The sequence below is a fragment of the Cryptomeria japonica genome, chromosome 5, assembly GCF_030272615.1.
Source record: "Cryptomeria japonica chromosome 5, Sugi_1.0, whole genome shotgun sequence".
Lineage (NCBI taxonomy): Eukaryota > Viridiplantae > Streptophyta > Pinopsida > Cupressales > Cupressaceae > Cryptomeria > Cryptomeria japonica.
This window is the reverse complement of record NC_081409.1, coordinates 755,816,563-755,839,287: the sequence shown is the minus strand read 5'-3', so window position 1 is coordinate 755,839,287 and position 22,725 is coordinate 755,816,563. Positions and strand designations below refer to the sequence as shown.

General features: G+C 35.1%; 1 protein-coding gene across 2 annotated transcripts; it reads left to right on the top strand.

The window, feature by feature from the left end:
* Positions 1 to 16,718: 16,718 nt before the first annotated feature.
* LOC131036564 (pentatricopeptide repeat-containing protein DOT4, chloroplastic-like) lies at positions 16,719 to 20,480 on the top strand. Of its 2 annotated transcripts, none has more exons than XM_057968463.2 (2): positions 16,719 to 18,155; positions 18,324 to 20,480. In XM_057968463.2, the coding sequence occupies exons 1-2, from the start codon at positions 17,045 to 17,047 to the stop codon at positions 19,592 to 19,594; spliced, it is 2,382 nt and encodes a 793-aa protein (XP_057824446.2). In that variant the 5' UTR covers positions 16,719 to 17,044; the 3' UTR covers positions 19,595 to 20,480. The 2 variants fall into 2 exon arrangements, with proteins under 2 accessions (XP_057824446.2, XP_059077702.1); XM_059221719.1 differs by having other exon boundaries at positions 18,300 to 20,480.
* The last annotated feature ends 2,245 nt before the right edge of the window (positions 20,481 to 22,725 follow it).

Here is a 22,725-nt window from a genome sequence, read left to right as displayed (position 1 = left end):
AATCGTTTGATAAGAAAAACAAGTAAGTCATTAAACGTTAGTAGAATGACATTAAGTAAAGCATTAATGAGGCAGGAAAAAATAGAGTAACCTAACAATAATTCTCTTTGGGCATTTTTGGGTAGACTACCACGCAAAGACAAGGTTGTTGTTGATGCACTAAAAACATTAATTGAAAAATTTTGGCACGACAACACAAGAGTTTTGCCCAACCAAAGAGATGTTGTTAGAAGGCGAATTAGGTCTACAAATCGTGAGCCACATGCCAAACACTATTTGGATATGACTCAAACTAAATTTTATGAAAGATTCCTTCAAAAGTTTCCTCAAATAAGAATTTCTCAAAGATTTTTTGAAATGACAAAACCTTTTTATATTAAGATTAATAATGTATGCACCACATGTTGTTGTAGGATGCATATTGAATTTTCCATGCATTATGATATTTTTCATCATATTTGTTCTACTTTGCACACTAACGATGTTTTGCAGGAATGTAATATACAAGCATCTCCTAAGTTGGTAAGAGAATTTATTTCAAGTGTGCTATGTAATAGACATGATGGTTGCATTTATTATAAGATGCCTTGTTTGGAAGGTTCTTGTGCTATATGTGGTGGTTTGCCACGTTTACCAAGATGCGTACATTTGGAGAGTACACATGAAATTGGTACGAAACTAGTTTCTTTCAGAAAATACAAGATATTCACATATGGAGTTAAAGATGGAAAAGATTTGAAGAGATGTGAGCTAGTGAAAATGATATATGTGTAGCTCAATTTATGAAAATGTTTTAAGAGAAACTAGTTTATGAGTACATAATGCATACACATGGAGCTCAATGGTTAGATGAACAATTCAAGTTATGTAAGGACACATTTCCTCTTGGCACCATTGTCTCTATCATTGATTTCGCTGAAAATTATACGCTACAACCTCAAAATGAAGTGCAAACCATGTATTATCACTCTACACAAGTTTCTATTTTTGTACACATAGCATTCATGCATGCAGATGATGACACAGCGGAGGATAGAAAAGTTGTAAGAGAGTATCACTTCTACATAAGTGATGATCATACTCATTCATCAGATTTTGTACAAGGATGCTTTAAAGTTTTCTATGATAGTTTAAGGGAAAGGAACATATGATACAACTGACACTTAATATGGTTAGATAATTACACCGCACAATTCAAGAATGCAAGGATGTTTTATTGGTTGACAAGGATGCATATGACAAGTGGTGTACAACATTTTTGGAATTTTACTAAGGTTGGACATGCTAAGGGAGAGCACAATGGTGCAGGAGCATGTGTGAAAAGAGCCCTAGCTAGGGAATTATTGAAGTACGAAGGTGGTGCTGAGTTGATAGATGCAGAAACAATTATGCGATGGTGTAAGTCTATGATGAGTCCAGGTAATCCAAGTACATCAAAGGTTCATAGATATTTTTTTTTGATCACTGAATCTAACATTGAAAACTATCTAGATTGTTGTACAGTTGCAGGATCGAGTGAATGCACTCATTTATGAGTTCAAATTCAAGTTCATTGGTAATTTATACGAGACAGATGGTATGTTTTTGCTCTTCATGCATGTATTGTTTATGGGAAGAATGTGAATCACAAGAGTGGGTTGACAAATGGTCTTGTAGACTGTTGGTTCCCATTGATTCATATCAAATTCCCAAAGCACTACAATTGAGCCAGATGGAGACATCAGTGGATTTTGACCATGTATCTAACCTAGTGGATTCGGGTGATTGTTTGAGTTAATTTTTTTGCAAGTATTCTTTTTGGTTCATTTTGTTGTACATCATACTTTATTTTTGGTATTAATTAACACTTTATAAAATGCAGGTCATGTGTATGCAGTTGTTGTAGAAGAGAACAATGAAGAAGGAACAGATTACTATTTGTGTCGTTGTGTTGAGCCTAAAAGAAAATTGAAAACCACAGTCATTGATAGACAGGGTATTGAGTACCCAATAGGGTCTGTTGTCGTGACAGGAACATGGCTTCGTAGATAACCTATCAAGAATTCTGATGTTTGGTTGTTCGAGAACTTTGAAACACATAGACATATTCTTCATTTCTCTAACCTTGTTGTTGCAACAAATATTCATTTGATTAAGTATCGTGGTAGACCTCATAACAAGATTATGGAAAGTTTGTGAATCTGACCATGAGGCAATACTTGACACAATACAAGTTAGAGCCAATCCTGAAGGCTCACTTGATTGATTCTACAGTTCAGAGTAGAATGATTTTGAGAATTTTATATAGATCGGCGACGAATTGTTCTATATTCATTTTTTGTATATATAAATGCCCATGAGCTGATTTTTACATGTTTAGGGGCATAATTTTGTATATTTAAATGGTAGTGAGCTGATTTGTACATATGTACATGCCAAATTTTATATATTAAAATGGTGATGAGCTAAATCACACATATTGTAATGCCAAATTTTGTATAAAAGCCCATGAGATTATTTGTATATTAAAATGGTGATGAGTTGAATCGCACATATTGTAATGCCAAATTTTGTATAAAAGCCGATGAGATGATTTGTAAGACTTTTTTTTGTATAATCAAATAGCCAAGAGCTGATTTGACCATATTTAGAGGCAAATTTTTGAATAATATGTGACAATGTTTTGTGACTATTTTGTGTGTCAATATTTTGTGACTATGTTTTGAGTATATGTGATGTGTCCCTGGTCAATCATGAGCATTCTTGATTCTTGTATAATCATGGAGAATTATTTGAGTCATTATCGGGTCATAGGGATCATAGATTGAGACTAGATACAATTTGAGCAAAAATTGTCATTGTTGTCAAAAAAGTTGTCAAGCAACTTCTACATTGCATCGGTAGGGTATGACTCTCGACGTTCCAACACTTTGTAATGCATGATAGGGGCATTCCTAGCATAAAACTGCCCACCCAGATGCACTTGTGACGTCGGTTTTTGCACACGACGAACTGAATCAATTCTAGTCAATCCTGCAACTTTACATTGCATGCAACTAACAGCTTTTGCAGCAGGCGAAAAAATGCTACCAATTGAAAATGGCTCCAAGTCGTCAAAAATTGAGATAGGCCATTGTAGCAAAGCCTCACGCAACCCTATGTGTTCAAATAGATCAACCATATGTGTCCTGGATTTGAAGAAACAGTCCATCAAATTTTGACAATTTTTTGTACTCGGGGCACTTGAGAGATCGCACCGGTATGGTATGACTCTCGACGTTCTGGCACTTTGGGATGCATGATAGGGGGATTCCTAGCATAAAAATTCCCACCTGAATGTGCTCGTGACGTCAGTTTGTGCACATGATGAATCGAATCAATTCTAGCCAATCCTGCAACTTTGCATTGCATGTAACTAACGACTTTTGCAGCAGGCAAAAAATGCTACCAATTGAAAATGGCTCCGATTCATCAAAAACTAAGATAGGTCATTGTATAGGAGCCTCACGTGACCCCACGGGCTCAAACGGATTGACCATATGTGTCCTAGATTTGAAGAAATAGTTTGTCAAATTTTAATAATTTTTTGGACTCAAGGCACTTGAGAGATCGCACCGGTATGGTACGACTCTCAATGTTCTGATGCTTTGGGATGCACAATAGGGGCATGCCTGCGTAAACTTTCCCACCCAAATTCACTCACAACGTCGGTTTGTGCACACGACGAACCAATTCAATTCTAGCCAATCTTGCAACTTTGCATTGCATGCAACTGACAGTTTTTGCAGCAAGAAAAAAAATGCTACCAAATTAAAATGGCTCTGAGTCATCAAAAACTGAGATAGGCCATTGTAGAGAAGCCTCACACGACCCCACTGATTCAAACAGGTTGACCATATGTGTGTTGGGTTTGAAGAAACATTCTGTCAAATTTTGACAATTTTTTGGACTCATGGCACTTGAGAGATCGCCCCAGTACAATATGACTCGACGTTCTGGCACTTTGGGATGCACAATAGGGGCATGCCTAGTGTAAAGCTTCCCAACCAGACGCACTTGTGATGTCTATTTGTGCACATGACAAACCGAATCAAGTCTAGCCAATCTTGCAACTTTGCATTGCATGCAACTGACAGTTTTTGCAGCAGGCGAAAAAATGCTACCAATTGAAAATGGCTCCGAGTCATAAAAAACTGAGATAGGCCATTGTAGAGGAGCCTCACATGACCCCACGGGTTCAAATGGATTGACCATATGTATCCTAGATTTGAAGAAATAGTCCGTCAAATTTTGATAATTTTTTAGACTCAGGGCACTTGAGAGATCGCACCGGTATGGTATGACTCTCGACATTCCAACGCTTTGGGATGCATGACAAGGGCATGCCTAGCATAAACCTACCCACCCGGATGTGCTCGCGATGTCGGTTTGTGCACATGATGAACAAAATTTGACCATTTTGAGCATGATAGTGCTCTCGCACCAAACACATATTGTTGTTTATATTCATATTGTTGATTACAGCAAATACACAATAATGAACTGAATACAAGGATTTTTGTAGGGTTAATTCAACATTTTAGAAATTTTATCAAATCATATTCCATGATTGCAATGTTTTATATCATATATTTTTGTTGTTTATATTCATATTGTTGATTACATATGCAAATATTCATTTAAATTTATAAAAGGACAACCACAAAATACAACGAATGCAAAATAATGAACTCAGTACATATTTATTGGATCGAATATCAATATTTATATATAAAAAAAGGCATGTCTGCCAAGTCAATACAAGTATTACAAAAATGCAGCATATGCCATGTCCAAATCGATATACAATATAAATGTAGAATATATCCACATGTATTGGTCATTCTATGACCAAAACTAACACTATATGATCCTAAACTTTTGGTGGATCATCAAAATCAAGCCTCTTTGATGCAGTACGTGGCTCTATAGATGGCTGCAAAACCACAATTCAAAAGCCAAGTTAGAATTCTTTAGTAGAAAATAGTTCACAATTAACAACATAACTATGCATTTAACTATAATTCCTTTACAATTGAAATGTAAATTACCTCATCGGCTAATCTAGGAGCTAATGTCTTCACTCTCCTCTCCTTGTCACTCTTAGGAGTTTTTTTGAAGACATACTTTAATGGATCCACGTTATGGTCATACCGCGAAGGGGTTTATTGTAGATTAAATGTATAATTAATACAATGTACTAACATAAATATATCAAAAACACTTAAAAGCTATAATATAGAAAACAATGATGTACATGTGCCTGAGATGCTTCTCCAATGGACTGAGGATGGCTCACCATCGATGTAGAAACTGTCGCTATTACCTATACAAAAAATGTTCAAATATTAAATACAATTAATATAATGATAAGTATTGAAGGTTAAAAACAATTAATTTTACATATCAAACAAAAGTGTACTGGATCCTGAGATGCTTCTCCAGTGCACGGAGGAGGGTTCGCCATTGATGAAATATGTATGGATATTTCATGTATGAAAAAATTATAAGATTATAATATATCACAAGTTCACATGTACGCGTGCATATAATCATGAAATCAAGAAAATAAAGTAGAGATACATACCTCCACCCTCTCTTGATCCATGGGTGAATTAGGTGCATTCAACAATCTACATAGCTCAATGGCCGTTGTACATGTAAAATAGACAGAAAACACTAATCAATCTACAAACCCCAACTAATACTTGATTTCAACATTTTCAAACAATTGTACAACTAAAAATGTGTTCAATTACCTTCTTGCCACGTTTTGGCATCTTCGAGGAATTATTTTTCTTAGGACAAGCCTAGATGCGGAGGGGGTACCCTAAAAAAACAAAATTAACATGAGATATTAGTACAGATAATAAATTAAACATAATTTTAAAAATCTAAAATGAAATGACTTGCATATTCCATCAAAACAATACATAAAAAGGGTTGTACAAAATATGATACCGTATAGCCTTGTAGGCAAAAATCGATCGCTGAGAGCGTGATGTCATCAATCTATGACATTTTGTCCCCTGTCAACACCTACAAACCAAAAATTGGACCAAGCATTAAAGATAGTTAGTATATCTTGTATTTTTTTGAATTCAAAGTGTACTATTCTATTTTAACATGTTACAGAATTTATACCTCAGGTATTAAAGTTGCAGCTATAGTAACTGGGGGAGGAGTATGGGATACCACTACTGCATCTTGAAATGCATATTATTTGTCTCAATTTAAATCGATGTATAAATAAAAATTCATTTATATAATTACAAATTTAAAGTGACTGATAAATAAAATGCTATGAATTCAAATCAACACACCTACGCATGTCGCTCATGGGCAAACACCATGTCCATCAACTCATCTATCAGCGTGAAATCCTCAATCATGTGAGCCTGACATTTACTCCCGCAAATCATGCACAGATGAGATGAGGATCCATTTGCACCATCTGCATCATCTATCCCCAAGCATATCCCCGAGCAACTAACACACATATGTTGGATGGGCTCTATGTCACCACCTAATGGCTCATCATCCAATACAATAGGGTGTGCTAATGACGTTCCATGATGGATGATGGCACTAGTCAATGTTATGGCCGCCTAAAGAGTCTATAGCTCCATCGACTCTTTCAGCTACTGGGATAGCCCGATGCACCTTGGGTTTGGGTGCTAGGGGATGGTGACTCTCCGCGGGTAATCACCTACGGGCTCTAGGTCTATCTTCGGCAGAGCCACCACCTCTACCATGGAACTCTCTTATGTCAAAATAGTTTGGGCGCACATTGAGAACAAACTCACAATATACTTTTCTCAAAAAATATAATGGTACCTCATAATTATTACAAGGTGGATCATCAAAGACCATCCACCACCTCTGCCAAAAAAGATTCTTCATTTGCATATTGGTACACCAATATATGGGAAACCTCTTTGCATTAAGAGGTAATGACTGACCAGTTTTGGAATCAATGAAAAGGGCACATATTTGTTGTTTAGTAATATTTTTGTTTTTTACTCCATCATATGATAGCCCATCGACATAGAATTAATGACACTTATCCCTAAAGCTTCCCCGTTTAGTAATTTGTATGGAAATAGCTATGGCACCGCTAGCTAATGTTTCTAGGCTAGTGGCGAGGGATTGATGATGCTCAAGTTTAGAAGTTTTCAATTTAACAATCAGTTTATTGATTTTAGACATATTTTGTCCTAACCGATTAATTAATTGCTTCTGTGTTTCGGGTGTGTGATCAAAAGGAGGAATTGGAGGTTGTTCTTATGTGTTTTCAGGAGGTGCATTTGGTTGTTCTTGTTGTGGATTAGAAGAATCTGGTTTTTGAAACAAAAAATGAAAAACCTAATCAAAATTAATGAAATTAAATTAAAAATGTAAAACAAATTGAACAAACACGAAAGAAAGACAAAAATAAACAAAAACTAACCTTGATCCATAGCTTGGAGGATAAATCTAGCACCCCGTTCGTGGTTTAGGAGAGGAAATGAAAAAAAACAAAGTAAAAACATGCTATTCACGAGTAAATGAGACCCAGTTTTTTTTTTTAACTTTTTTTAACAGGCACCACGTACATAGTTATATTTGGATTATTAGCACGTACGTGCTCATTTTCCTATGAGCAACGTGTACACACTCATTTTCCTAGGTATAGGGCGTATGCATTCATTTTCCTAAAAGAAGCACGTACGTGCTACCTTCTCTAGGCTCAGGAAGAACAAACCTAAGGGCGTATGCGGGAATTTCAAATTTTAGAACCGCATATGTGTTGCTTGTTTTTCCATGTTGTTTTTGGGTGGTGTCCACTTTTCTGACCACCATCTTTGTGCACATACCCATCTACAAGATCTTTTCCTCAATTTGTTAGGCTTTTACATTAAGAGGACCTGAGATGCTCTGATACCAATTGATGGTATGATGAAAGAATAAGTATCTGGTAGAATATTGAGAGGGGGGGTGGTGAATCAGTATATTGAAAAACTGATACAAAGTTCCCAAACTCAAACCGAGTTAAACAAAGTAAACATATCTCAATCAAGATCAATATTCATAAGAATACTTAACATCAACCAGTTTAACTATTATGACAACTTAATAATAAACAACTTCAATATTGTAAACATCAACAATGCTTAATCATAACCCCACATATTCATCTCTCAATTCTTAGGTGCTTATCATGCCTTATCAGAAGTTAATCAAATCAACAAATAAAATCACAACCACAAAAGCATTCACCACTTGACACAAATGTTTATACGTGGAAAACCTAGATAGGTAAAAACCACGGTGAGATGAGACTCACAAGGATAGCTATCTAAACTCTTCTGAAGTTCACCCTGTTAGGAGCCAAGCCTATTAAAGCTTTACAATAAGTCTTGTTAAGAACTAATTCCAGTTAGGAATCACTCGGTTAAGGGATTTACAAGTATGCCTTGATGAAAAGCACAATACCCTGTTAGGAGTAACCTCACTGGAGGATTTAAGAATACAAGCTAGTGGACCACCTTGTTAGAGGATTTAATGAGTAACCAAGCTTGTTAGAGCTTACCCGATCAAGGGATTTCACTTCTGCTATAATTGTTAGAAAACAACAGGTTTTCTTGATCTATCTGAGTAGCACTACATTTGCTTGATCGGATCCTTCTAAGCTTCAATCTGCATTCACTCAAAGTGCAGATCCATTCACTGGTTAGGTAGCTACACACTCAACTAGTTTCAATAAATCTTGCCAACCACCTTTACAAATATCTTCATTGACCTTAAATACAAATCAATTAGGTTGGTAACACAACAAAAACCTAATTCTCATCATCGAGATTACAAACAAGTCGGTATAATCTTGACCGTTAGAAATCATGACAATCTCTTCACATTCTTCAAGAAAATTCCATCCGCTCCATGATCACCGCTTCATCAAACTTTGTAACTCATCACACGTTGTGCATTAGATATAATCCACTTTTCTCCTTCCCTAGACAAAAACAAACGTGTCAAAACAATTTGAACATATCCTCATACAATGATCACATGTGTCTTCATCATTACTACTTATCAGATAATAAACCATCAAACTTGATCGGTTAGGGTTTTAACAGTTGATAGGGTTTACCGATTACATTGCTTAGAAAGTTTTAACCCTTTACACTAGTTCACCAGTTCAACTCACAAACTTTACATACTGGTTTACAACATCTTCCACAAAGCTCTTCTTACCAGTTACTAGCCAATATCAAAAACAACAATATTAGCAATAACATGAATACCATTACCGGTTCAATTGACATCAATGACAACATATCATTAATGCAATCTCTATGCAAAATGCCAACAATAACATTCAAGATAAGATCTAACATGTGAGTTTTATGTATGCGGGATCATTTGTATGCGAAAGCAATATTTTGTAATGATCTATAGATTATTTCTAAGGTACTCATAAAGTGTATGTTATTCCAACAAGGGTTTAGGGTTTAAGAATTGAAACAATCAGAGTCTTAACCAGAACTCATTCAGGCATAGCAAATGCATTAAATGAGTTCAGTTTTGCAGTTTTTTAAATCAAAAATTGATTGTAGTCAGTGAGACTCTTTGTGATGAGTAGTGTTCTCTAGGCAGTGTGCCTTCCTACATGTGCGGGCCCCTATTGTATGTAATATCTCTTCATCTGGCCAGTGAACTGATATTGTGGGGATGACGAATCCCACTGTGGTTTTTCTTCATGGAGGTTTTCCACATATAAATTCTCCTGTGTTATGTTGTTCATTTATGTGATTGCATTATTTGTTTCAGTTACATGTATTTATGTTTACCGGTTGATGAATGAATGTTTTGATAAGGCTAAAATCTTATATTCTAGTAGAACACTGATTCACCGCCCCCTCTCAGTGTTCTTGGATTCCAACAGATTATAGATATGGATAGATAGAGAGGGAGAGAGAAAGATGGATATATATATATAGGGGTTATAGAGAAGGATGGGGGGAGATAGCCAAAGATATATAGACAGTGATTAAATAAAGAGATAAAGGTAGAGAAAAGGAGAGATATAGAGAGAGGGCAATAGAGGAAGTGAGGGAGAGGTGGATTAATCATTTATAGAGGAAGAGATATAAATATAGAGGGACAAATAGAAAGAGAGATGGATAGGAAAAGAGATAGAGATACGAAGATGGAGGGAGAGATAGATATGGATATAAAGTGATAGAGAGTAGGACAAATGGAGGGAGAGATGGAGTGAATATGTGAGATTTAGAGATAATGAGATATAAATAAACATGAAGATATATCTATAGGGAGATAGAGATAGAGGGACAAGACAGGGAGAGAAAGGAGGTGATAACGATGATAAATAAATAGGTATAGGTAGGATAAGGTAGAGAGGGAAAGATAAATAGAGAGAAGAGATATTATTAGAGAGATATAGAAGTAAGGAGTGACAAGGATAGAGTGGGAGAGGGAGAGATAGGAATAGGAAGAGAGAAATATATGTAGAGATAGATGTAACTTGGGAAATATCTAGATGGGATGAGAAAAGGAGTGAGATAAGTAGAGAAGGAAGAAATAGATAAAAGATATTTATAGAATTATAAGAAAAGTGATATATAAAGGAGGTGATAGGAAAAAAGAGAGACTTTGTATGGAAAATTTATGAGTATTTAAAGTTTTAAAAAATGAAGGATTAACTTCAAATGATTTTATTTAATTTTTGGTCTATAATATAATAAATTACCTTATCCATTTGATGGGTCTCTGAATTACCTTTCCAATTCCTATAAAAGATCAAAATTTCAATAAGAAACACAAAAGCTATTCTCATTTTACTAAAGTATGTTTTTTATGTTGAGCAAAACAGATATCTATTTTGGAAAACATGGTCCACCACAATAATGATGTCACAAAATAGATATTCGTTTTGTTTTGGTTTGGTATTATTAAAAACCAAATTCAAATTTCGGCCAACCCATACAAAAAGTCAAAGCAGAATTTGTTGTGTTTGGGAAAGTTTAAAACATGTTTTTTTCCCCATTACCACTTTTTGGCCCCTCATGATCCTACACATACCCACTTCTAAGACTAGACCTCTGAATTTTATTCTCAAGGCCCTTCATGTACATACTATCCAATCTGGTTGGACCTTCCATATTCAAATTTATCCTTTAGACCATTCAACAAAGACGTTGTGTCCTAGCTTGGCAAAGTAGTTTGGCGCAAAGAACCTTTAGAAAAAATTTCTAGCTTACAATTCCATCCAAGAGTGTGTGTAGAAATGGATCTGGACAAACCACTACCTAATATATTATATTGTTTGGTCCTAGGTTTGAATTCGAGTAGCCAATAGTTTACTTGAACAAACCTAATGCATGTTTCTTTTGCCAACAAGAATGCGACCTTATTCGAGATTTTCTTGAGGAAGTCTAGACTCCCCCTTTCCCACTCATCCTTGGCTCATCTCCAAAAATATGCTAAACATGATTCTCCGAGCCCTTTTCAGATGCCAAAATTGTTGCTTCTACTCCCTCTCAAGCTAATACTTCTCCCTCTACCTCTATTGTCCAACCTCCTTGTATTGCCTAGTAAAACACATGCGCCTTATAAAGATGGTATTATATGTCATATGAGGGGATAACTATGAGGAAGAGAAAGGAACCCTCAACTTCTATAATTATATTTCTAGTCCTCATTGCACTTCTAGAGACCCTTACTCAACTCATTCCTCTATTCTCCAAAAGTCTCCTAAAAGGATATCTCTTTCTCCTCCTCCCAACTCTCAGCAAAGATAAAGGCCACCATCATTATTTTTGGATGAACAACAAAATTAGGAGCATTCTATCTCCCTCTCTAATATCTTTGGAGTGTTGCCACAAGAAGATGATAATATTATTCTTAGTTCATGTCATGAACTATAAAATATTATCATGGAATGTTAGAGGGTTATCCCTCCCTTAGTGAAAATTTAGAGTGAAAGAGATCTTGTTGAAATGGAAACTAAATGTTTTATTCCTACACAAAGTCAAATTAAGAAACGTTTGCCTCAAATTTTCTCTATTCAAATTATGGAAGGAAGCTACTTTCTTTCATACTTCGCATAGAGAGGGTAGTGGTAGGGTTGTTATTGGTTTGGCTCTTGGATACCTAAATTTGACATTGATAATGATAAAAACCCTTCTCATAGTTGTGTTTGGGCCCTTACTTTTATCAATGAATGGCCTATTTGTTTCTACTCTCTCTATGCTCCTAATGATCTTAAAAGAAAATATATTCTTTGGGATTGGATGGCCAAAAATCACCCTAATGATGATTGGGTGTTGGGAGGTTATTTTAATAGGGTGGAGTATCATGAAGATCGAAGTTGGTATAATTATTGTAGACTTAGCAATGAAGAATTTGACAGATGGATTTATTATCACAATTTAATTGCAGTGGTGCACCCCATCCAACATAATTTGCAAGCAATATTAACAATTGGTTTACTTGGTCGAATTGCAAATTTGGTTTTGATAGGAAGATGAGAAAAATGGACAAATTTATTTATCACATAATCTCCAATTGGAATACTCCTCTTCCATGGATTTTGTGTTAGTATATTACTACCCTATCTAATCATTTTCCTATTTTCCGCTCCATTTCCACTTCTTAAAAGTCAAACTTTCCATCTCATCTCCCCCACAAACTTAATATTTACCACCTAACAAATCCTAAATGTGTTGCTACATTAATAGGAATTTAGAATTCTATTCCTAAACCTTAGAAGGGGGATTCATAGATTGAGTGGTTGTGTCTTTCTTTGAGCCAATGTGTGAGTTTTTTTTAATTATTTGGATGTAGAATAGGCTTGGTGACAAAAATGCAAAGAAAAATCTCTTCATGGAAAGTTTTATCATGCTAGGAAAATTCTTAATGTCAATTATAATAATAAAAATATTCAAACCTTTGTTTCTATTATTAAAACTCGACTACAAAAGATAAACAATTGCAAAGGCCAAGGCACTAAGATAAGGGCTCGACCTAATTGGATCAAGGAAGTAAATAGGGATTCTAAATTATTCTTTCAATATCTCAATTATAAGCATAAAAATGAGAGAAACGGTGTCATATTAGATGAGAGTGGATTACATACTAATCCTACTGATATATCTATGGTATTCCAAAACAAATATGAAAAAAAATTCAAGGAAGAGAAAAATTGGATGAATGTGCAACCAACATTGGAAGAGATCATTAATGAGTATATCCCCAATATAATTAACCTTGGATATAATTGGATGAATGTGCAACCAACATTGGAAGAGATCATTAATGAGTATATCCCCGATATAATTAACCTTGGATATAGTCTTTATTTGGATCATATCCTTTCCTTAGAAGACTTAGAATGTTCTCTTTTCTTAAAACCTTACAAGAGTCAAGGTTTTGATGGTCCCCTTATTGATTTCTATCAAATTATGTGGAATCTTATCAAGGAGGATTTTTATATGCTCTATTTGGAGGCCTTCCATAATGGATCTCTAGGACTTAACATCAATAGAGGGTTAATCAAGTTGATTAATGAAGGGAAGAATGAAAATATTATTGCTAGTTGGAGACTAATCACCCTATATAATATAAACAAAAATAAGAACTAAAAATATCAAGGTTTTATAGTTACTAGATACTTGAGCTCAAGATAATATTTTTGTAGTCTTTTAAAGGAAAATATTTAATGTGGGTTAAATTTTATTTTTAGGTTAAGATGAGGAGCTTTTCAAATCTCTCATATAATTATGACACATATGTATATTGGGAGAAACAATGAACATGAATGACAAATCAAAAGAGGTATATGTTGAGAGGGTCCCACATGAGCCACCTTAGTGGCCAATGCTTAGTTTGTATTGTTTAAGTTGGGCCCATTTCTTAAACTCTTCTACGATCTCCTGAACCATTTTCTTAGATTCTACTCAAGACCTTACCCAACAAATTTCAATGATTACTAGAGATGCACCAAATGGTTTTTTTCTTAAAAAAGTTTTAGGAGTTCCTACACAAATGATATTTTGATGAAATATTAATTTTCCTATCTTGGCAACATTTTTTTCCACTCTTGATTAATTGTAGCCAAAGGTAAAAGTGAATTCCCTCTAGCAACATTTGTCTCCCCTGTTTTCTCCAACTCCTCTACTACTATGGCTATTTTTATCCTCCTCACAAAAACACACCACAATGGGTGAAAGAAGGTATGTAACTTATATATGTATATACATGCATACACACACACACACACACACATACATATACATACATACATACATACACACACATATATATGTATGTATATTTATATGTATATGTCTATATATGTGTGTGTGTATATGTTTATGTATGTATGTATGTATGTATGTATGTATATACATACATATGTACATACATATATATACATACACATGTAATAGATACATACATATATGCATGTACACACACATATGTATGTATGTACACACACACATACATTAGAAAGGCATCAAAAAATGAACACAAACTCATGACAATATACAAGCTAACTCCTTCATGTGTAAAATGCATTAGCATGCAGTCAAATCACAACTCTGTGCAAGTGTGTAGATCTTCAAGGTTAATATTGATCATCTACCACATTGTTGCCATCTGACATCTTCTCTTGGATGATACTTTCCCTCAACATATTGAAGGGAAAAAATACTTTCCTAAATTCATCTCACATCAATACAAATGGTAGCATGTCCATCATTGATATTATAATTCCAAATAAAACAAATTAATATCAAAGCAAATACCCAATCTTAAAATATGTCTAAAGTAGATGATTAAAAATGGGATGTAACAATTATGTATAGATGCACTAAATAAAAATAGGCACCGACATAGAACAAAAGAAACCAAATTTTATATTAGAATGACCCAACATATTTTCTTTGCTTTTTGGAATTCAAAATAATTATTGAACTTATCATTTTTACATATGGGTTATAATGGAAGGTATGGTCACCATGTAACCATGATATCCAAAATGTTGAGTGAAAAGCTAAATGAATCATTAGGTAGCATTTATTAGTTGTAGACTTGTGGCATCACTTAAGTTAGTATTTCAGGAATAAATTTTCATAAAGATTATAGAGTACTTTGTGCTTTAGATCTTCCAAGGACATGTTTGTGTTGAAATCATTACCCCCTTGTTCTTTAATTCTATTTATTCATAAGATGTTAAGTCAGTTGAATAAAAACTTGCCTAAATTTCAATTTATTTGTACACTTTTTTATATTTACTACCTTTTAAAAAGAACAACAAGAAATAGTTAGAAATTAGTTAAAATATTATCAAACCACACAATTAATAATAATAAAAATATTTAACTTATTCCTCTTCTCTGATGATGTCAAATCTATTGTTGAACCCTTCAACGTGGAAACCTTATGGGAATGTGATTGCCTGTATCTATGTAGAGGATTACTCTCTTGAAAACTTCAAAACTTCTTGCTTGGATCTAGTGCACATCCTAGTTTGGAGTCTCTTACCCAATCGAATGTTGTTGATCAAAGGGCTTTAGGAAATAGTCTTGTTCACTCGTAGTGCTTGACAACAGAGTAAAAGTGAATCTCATTGGGTGCCTCTTTTGACCACTTCACCTGGGAAGCTCATTAAACCCTTGGTTGAGAAGGAGAGATTTAGGGTAACCAATAATGATTATGAGGACATGGAAAGACCCATCGAAGGTTCTATTAAGCTCATCTCTCTGGTCTTTGGTGAGGATGTTAAAAAAATAAATTGTAAAAAATCAAGATTCTATAAAGCATGGGCTAATCTACATATTCAGTCGTTTATAGCCCTATCTCTTAGAATTTCACTAATGGATCACAAAAACTAGCAACTTGCCTAGAAAGAAAAGCTAGAAATTTATCCATGTGCTAGCAATTTCTTTATTATGATATTTGATTGTGTGGAGGAATAAAACACTATGCTTCACAACTTGTGGGCTTGGGGTCAACATCTTCTCTTGATCAAACTATGGTACCCTACTTTCAACCCCCCCATAGAATCCTTTAGTGTTAAGCCAGTTTAGATTTGTGTCCCTAATTTGCAACTTCATTTTGGGAGTGATTATTACTTTGAAGCAATTGGTGATTCATTGGGAAACCATTTGGCTATTGATAATCAGTCTTCATATTTCATTCACATGACCTTTGCCTGCATTTTGGTAGATATAGACACTTCTAAGGATCTCTTAGCAGATATTATCCTCAATGTGGATGGCCAAAGATGGGTTAAACCCTTCAATTATGAAGGGTTGCCTTTTCATTGTCAAAGATTCTTTAACATTGGCCATCTGACAATAGATTTCCCTCACTACAAATCTAAAACAAAGTGTCCTACCACATGGTGGAAAAAGGTTACCCCTCACAACTACATAGTTAGCAACCTGAAAGATGATCTAGAAATTCTTTCAAAGCTTGGGCAGAATGGAAACAATATTGCACACACATGAAGCAATTCACGACCAAAGGAAATCTAGCAAGATGGATGTGGCTCCTAAACAGTTTGTAGTTGTCGACTTGATGGACATGAGTCCTCACACTTGGGTTACTACAAATCTTGGACAAAAGGGTAGGTCTACAACTTTCATCCCAAACCAAGAATAAACCCAATGAAGTGAATAGGCTCCACCTATGACTGAAAATGATCTTTAGTTTGGTGGGTGGGGGACATCCCCTTCCAGGTTTGAAAATGAAGGAGATTGAGGTGAGGTTTGCAAAGTGGTGAAAAAGAAAAAGAAAACTTTTAGCAAAGGTTATAATGCTAGCCACAACATGCACTCGTGCTCTCATTCTAAGAATTGTGTTAATCTCTCCAAACTAGATTAGTTGTTTCAATGTTCATTAAAGTTAGGACTTATGAGTTCTGAGTGTGTTAGCACGGCCATCTATATCAATTTATCAATGTCAAAATCGGTGATACTGGTTGGAGGAGGCCAGAACGATAAAAATACAGATTATGGCCAAGCTCCACAATCATTCTGCAAAATTCACTTGTGTGTTACGAGCAATAGTCAATGCAAAATTTACAACTTCCACGATACCAAAATTAGAAGAAACAGCTCTGGCTTTAGATTCAAATACCATTGCTGGAAACCACAACGCCTATGAATCTCTGTTAGATGCCTACAGCGCCTCCAAGGCTTTGACACCAGGCAAGCAAGTCCATGCTCACATTATACTCACTGGACTAAACCAAGACAGTTTTTTGAAGTCTAAGCTTCTCAATTTCTATGTTATGTGTGAGAACTTGAAGGATGCACGCCAACTGTTTGACACAATACCCAAGCAAATTACCCATGCCTTCTTGTGGAATGTTATGATTAAGGGGTATGCTAGCGGTGGGTTCTCTGAGAAAGCTATTGGTATGTATTACCAAATGTATTTGGTGGGTATTGAACCGGATAATTTCACCTTTCCCTTTGTTCTCAAAGCTTGTACAGATATTTCTGCTCTTCAAGAGGGTATGGAAATTCAGGGTTATATAATTAAGGGAGGATTTGAGTCTGATGTTTATGTAGGGAATGGGTTTATTGCGTTGTATATGAAATGCGGTTGCACAGAGGATGCACGACAGGTGTTTGACAAAATGGCTGCAAGAGACGTGGTGTCGTGGAATTCAATGATTGCAGGTTATGCACAGAATAGGTGTTGTTATGAAGCCCTCGAATTGTTTAATCAAATGGAAAGTGCTGGCGTGATACCCAATCATGTGACCTTGGTGAGTGTTCTTCCGGTATGTGCTGATTTAGAAGCTCTGCAAGAGGGCAAGAATATCCATGACTCTATATGTAGATTTGGGTTTGATTCTCATGTTACAGTCGGAAATGCCCTTATAGATATGTATGCAAAATGTGGGGTTTTAGAGGCTGCATGCCAAGTGTTTGACAACATGTCTGAAAGAAATGTCATTTCATGGAATGCAATTATTGCAGGTTTTGCCCGGGCAGGTTACAGTGATAAGTCTTTGGACAAGTTTTGTCATATGCAGAAAGCAGGTGTTGAGCCTGATGCAATCTCTGTTGCTAATGTTCTCCCATCATGTACCCTTTTAGGAGCTCTGCGGCAGGGTAAGGAGATTCATAATTATGCAATCAAGAATGGACTCGATTCTGTTGTTTTTGTAGCAAATTCTCTTATTGACATGTATTCTAAATGTGGGATGGTAGAAATTTCTCGTCGAGTGTTTGATAGACTTAATGGCAGAAATGCAGTCTCCTGGAGTGTCATGATTGCAGGGTATGCTCAGAATTGTCTAGATCAGGAAGCATTAAACTTTTTCCGGCAAATGCAAATAATAGGTTCCAAAATGGCTTCAACCACTATCACAAACTTTCTCCCAGTATGTGCCCGCCTTGCTTCTCTGTATTTGTGTAGGGAGATTCATGGTTACATAATAAGAAATGGATTTGATTCAGATACCTTTGTAAACAATGGCCTTATAGACATGTATGCAAAGTGCAGAAGCCTAGAGTTGGCCTACAAAGTTTTTGATATAATGTCACCAAAAGATATAATCTCATTCAATTCAATGATTGCAGGTTATGCTCAAAGTTCTCACCACACTAGGGCTCTTGAACTCTTTCGTCAAATGGAACAGTCAGGTATGAAACCTGACTCAGTAACTATTCTGAGTATCCTTATGGCATGTGCCCATTTATCAACACCGCGACAGGGAAAAGAGATCCACAATTACATAATTAGAAATGCATATGAGTTGCATGTGTTTGTGTCAAATTCCTTAATAGACATGTATGCCAAATGTGGAAATATAGAAACTGCAAAGCTGTTGTTTGATAGAATGCCTCAAAGAGATGTGGCCTCGTGGAATACCATGATTTCTGCATATGGCATCCAGGGTCGCAGTAAAGATGCTCTTCAACTTTTCCATCAAATGGAGCATGCAGGTTTGAAACCCAATCACATCACCTTCGTTGCAGTTCTGTTTGCCTGCAGCCATGCAGGCTTAGTTGATGATGGCTGGCGATATTTCGATTGCATGTGTCAAAATTGTATCCCTCCACAAAGAGAACACTATGCATGCATGGTTGATCTTCTAGGCCGTGCTGGACAGCTCAATGAAGCACTGGACATCATTAATAAGATGCCTTTTGAACCTGACGCCAATATGTGGGGAGCACTGCTTGCTGCCTGTAGAATCCACAGTAATATAGAGCTAGGAGAACGTGTGGCAGATCATCTTTTCGAGATGGATCCTGAAAATACTGGATACTATGTACTGATGTCGAACATTTATGCTGCAGCTGGAAGGTGGGGTGATGTAACAAAAGTGAGAAAATTGATGGAAGAAAGGGGATTGAAAAAGAAGCCAGGATGGAGCTGGATAGAGGTTGATAGCAGGGTGCATGCATTCCTTATCGGAGACACATCACACCCACAATCTGAAAATATCTATGCAATACTGAAGAGCTTGTCTCTGCGGATGAAAGAGGTGGGGTATGTTCCAGATACAAGATTTGTTTTACATGACGTAGAGGAGTATACTTAAAATATATACAGCAGTCACAATTGAACATTTGGTTAATCATGCCTAGTAGGCATGTGGAGGGAAACTTGCTAAATTTCATCAACAGTTGTTGCTGAGGAAATTTAGAAAACTTTGGCAGCTGAATGGTATCCTGGGATATGGATTCCTTTCAGCCCCTCTACGTTATCAGGAGCTCCTGTCCTCAGTTTCAATTCCATTTGGTGGACAATTATCTGAAAATTTAAACCAGAGATAGGCTGCCTCCTGGCAATACCTTAAGCAGGTGCTGCAAACTTTCAGCCCCTCTCCAGAAGCTGCTGAAAATCTCCCTCTTAAATGGCAGTAATTCTGATTTATAATTTATGAAGAATCATTTTTCATAAGGTGGTAACCTGCAACATGAAAATTCGAGCAGTAGCGCCCTCCATGGGATCTCACTCTTGGATGAATTCATCGAGGACAATGATAGTGAGACAGTCGTTTAGTAAGATGTCACTTCCACACTATATCACTTTATGCGAGCATCCATTCTAAAGGAAAATCCTTAGGAGTGGGCTATTCCTACATGCAGAGGGACTGACTAAAAGTCCTTAACACGTGCTGCTGAGAAAATTTAGGAACCTTTTATGGATAAATAGTTTCTTGAATCTTTTAATTATTTTATTTTTGAGAAATTTAGATGAATTGAAATTCTAGGTGAGAATTATAAGAATTAAATGCAAATAGCTGATCCAGATTTTTAAATAAAATTAGTAGTCTGAAACAAGATGTCATGCAAGATGCCTAATAAACAAAGTTCTTGGTTGGAATACTTGCAACCTATCCTCCCATGCATAGGAGAATTTATGGGCTCAAAAGATATTCATATTATAGAGGAAAAGATTTATTTTATTATTATATTTGTATTTTTTCAATATTATGGATTAATTCTAAAGTAAAAATAGAAGTTAAAAGCTTCTTTTTTACTGAGATTATTTTGAAGGTTTATTGACCTATTCAAATTTTTTACATTTGGTTTCTTTTGGACTAAACTCGACTTTTATTCATAGGGCCTTATTTTAAGTTGTCCACAAGTTGACAAAACTATTATATTCACCTTCACTCATCTATTATATGATGGCAATGTCTATCTAGCCGACAGAATGACCCTTTCATTTAATAGTCAAGCACTTTAGCCATTTCATTATATGATAGCCTTGATACCAATCATTAGTCTATCATAGTCATTGGCCACATCACATGTTTTTTTGATAGATTGTGATGGTGGCATCACTATATGTTTCTATTTCACAAAATGCATCACTAATTCTAATATGAAATAAGTAATTTTTTTATAAAGTTATGTTACATGAGTATCTATTTTTGATTTGTTAATCATTCTCTATTAGAGTTTCTTAATTATAGAGATCAATAAGAAAATGTTTGAAATCATCATTTTTACCATTACATGATTGTTACCATCAAAATTTATAATTCATGATCATATTTTTGGAAATATTGTTTCATGTCAAATGTGCTTGAGGAGGCTATCACACTAATATTATGATAATAATAATAATACTCATTACTAAATAAATATAGGATGACTTTGTATTAGAAATAAAGACCACACTCATTAGGAAGAAGTTTACTTTTAAAAGTAATTATCTAAATTATTTCAACTAATTGTGATCAACATATATTATGTATTCCCCAAACTTAGAGAAAGGTCTAAGTCTATCTTTATTCCAAAATAAATAAAAATAAATTGTTAAAGCTTAGACTTGTTTGCAGATTTATCTAGCTTGAGTGATCGACCACAAATTTGGTTATAATACATAAACAACCACAAGCAATTCAATAACATTACATTATCTTGTGTTATATTACTAGCTTATCAATTTATCAATAAACTTTTCTAGGCATGCTATCTGATTTTGTTGAGTTCCATATTTGGAATCCAAATTTGAAACCTATCTTCAAGAAAAGTATGGAATGTCATGGCAAACACAATGAGTTGTGATAGGAATTCCATACTAATGTTGGGTTTATGATTCTCGTGAATTCATTTAAGGTTATTTTATGTGAAGAAGAATTGAGAGGTCATCATACTCACAAAAGAAAATTCTCCAGTTTGGAGTAGGAAAAATACATATAAACCAATAAAAGAAGTGTGTTAACAATATTAATACAAGCCCATGTTTGATCAAAGAGTAAACTCCACAAGCAATGACAAAAAAATCAGTATGTTAGTGGTTTCAACAAATACCAAACAATAGATTATTTAGTACTAAATATTAACAAAATGAGAAAACATGTGTGAATATTGCTGCTTGAGATACTGAATCTATGAACTTTATATATGCATCGTTCAAGATACAAGTTATGGGTGTAAAAATATGCAATTGCAAGTAACACATACCAGGTATATATTCACCTATGTAAGTTACACAAATTGATATGGTGTAACACAAGTGTTGGTAACTCAAAAGGACCCAACAAAATTGGTTTTTCAATTAACATTCCTTCCTAAAACTCAAACTAGTAGGGCCAAAGGAAAGTGATACTTTGGCCAATGCTTTAGATATGTTGGTCTTAAACATCCCTTCGTGGTAGTTTTTGATGGACTAAGCAACCTATATCTTTAAAAAGTAATTATATGTCTACATATATATGAAATTGAGCATCTTTTGTACTTTCGTTCTTCATGAAGTACTACAAAGGAATCCTTGATAATCTTAATTATCACTCATAAAGAGATATCTCATATTCTAATTAATTGCTTTTGAAACCTCATCTAACTCAAAACAATACGCTGATCACTTGAGGATTTTAATTAGTTATTATTAATGCTTCTTGTGAATATGAATATGTAAGAAGCCAACTATTACAAGCTACTAAATCACTGTTGTTAAAGTCCCCATGAATTCGGCAACAAGTTGATCGTTATAAATTACTAATTACGTGTAGAACCTAATCATGAATAACACAATTTGATCATTAAAAACTTCAAGTTGAGTATGGATTAGGCTGTCTTACCGGAGGATTCTTGCTCTTCTTATGATTAGGCTTTGCATTGCTCTGTCCAGAACCAAAGGATTCTCCTTTCTCAAATCCAAGTCCTCTCATGTCTTTTCCATGTCTCTAACTATCCAGCATCTCATCAAGCCTTA

Coding starts and splice junctions, on each gene's coding strand:
- LOC131036564 (XM_059221719.1), top strand. CDS start 17,045: ATGGCCAAGCTCCACAATCATTCTGCAAAATTCACTTGTGTGTTACGA. Junction 18,156..18,299: donor TTTAGGAGCTCTGCGGCAGG/GTAAGGAGATTC, acceptor GCAGAAATGCAG/TCTCCTGGAGTGTCATGATT.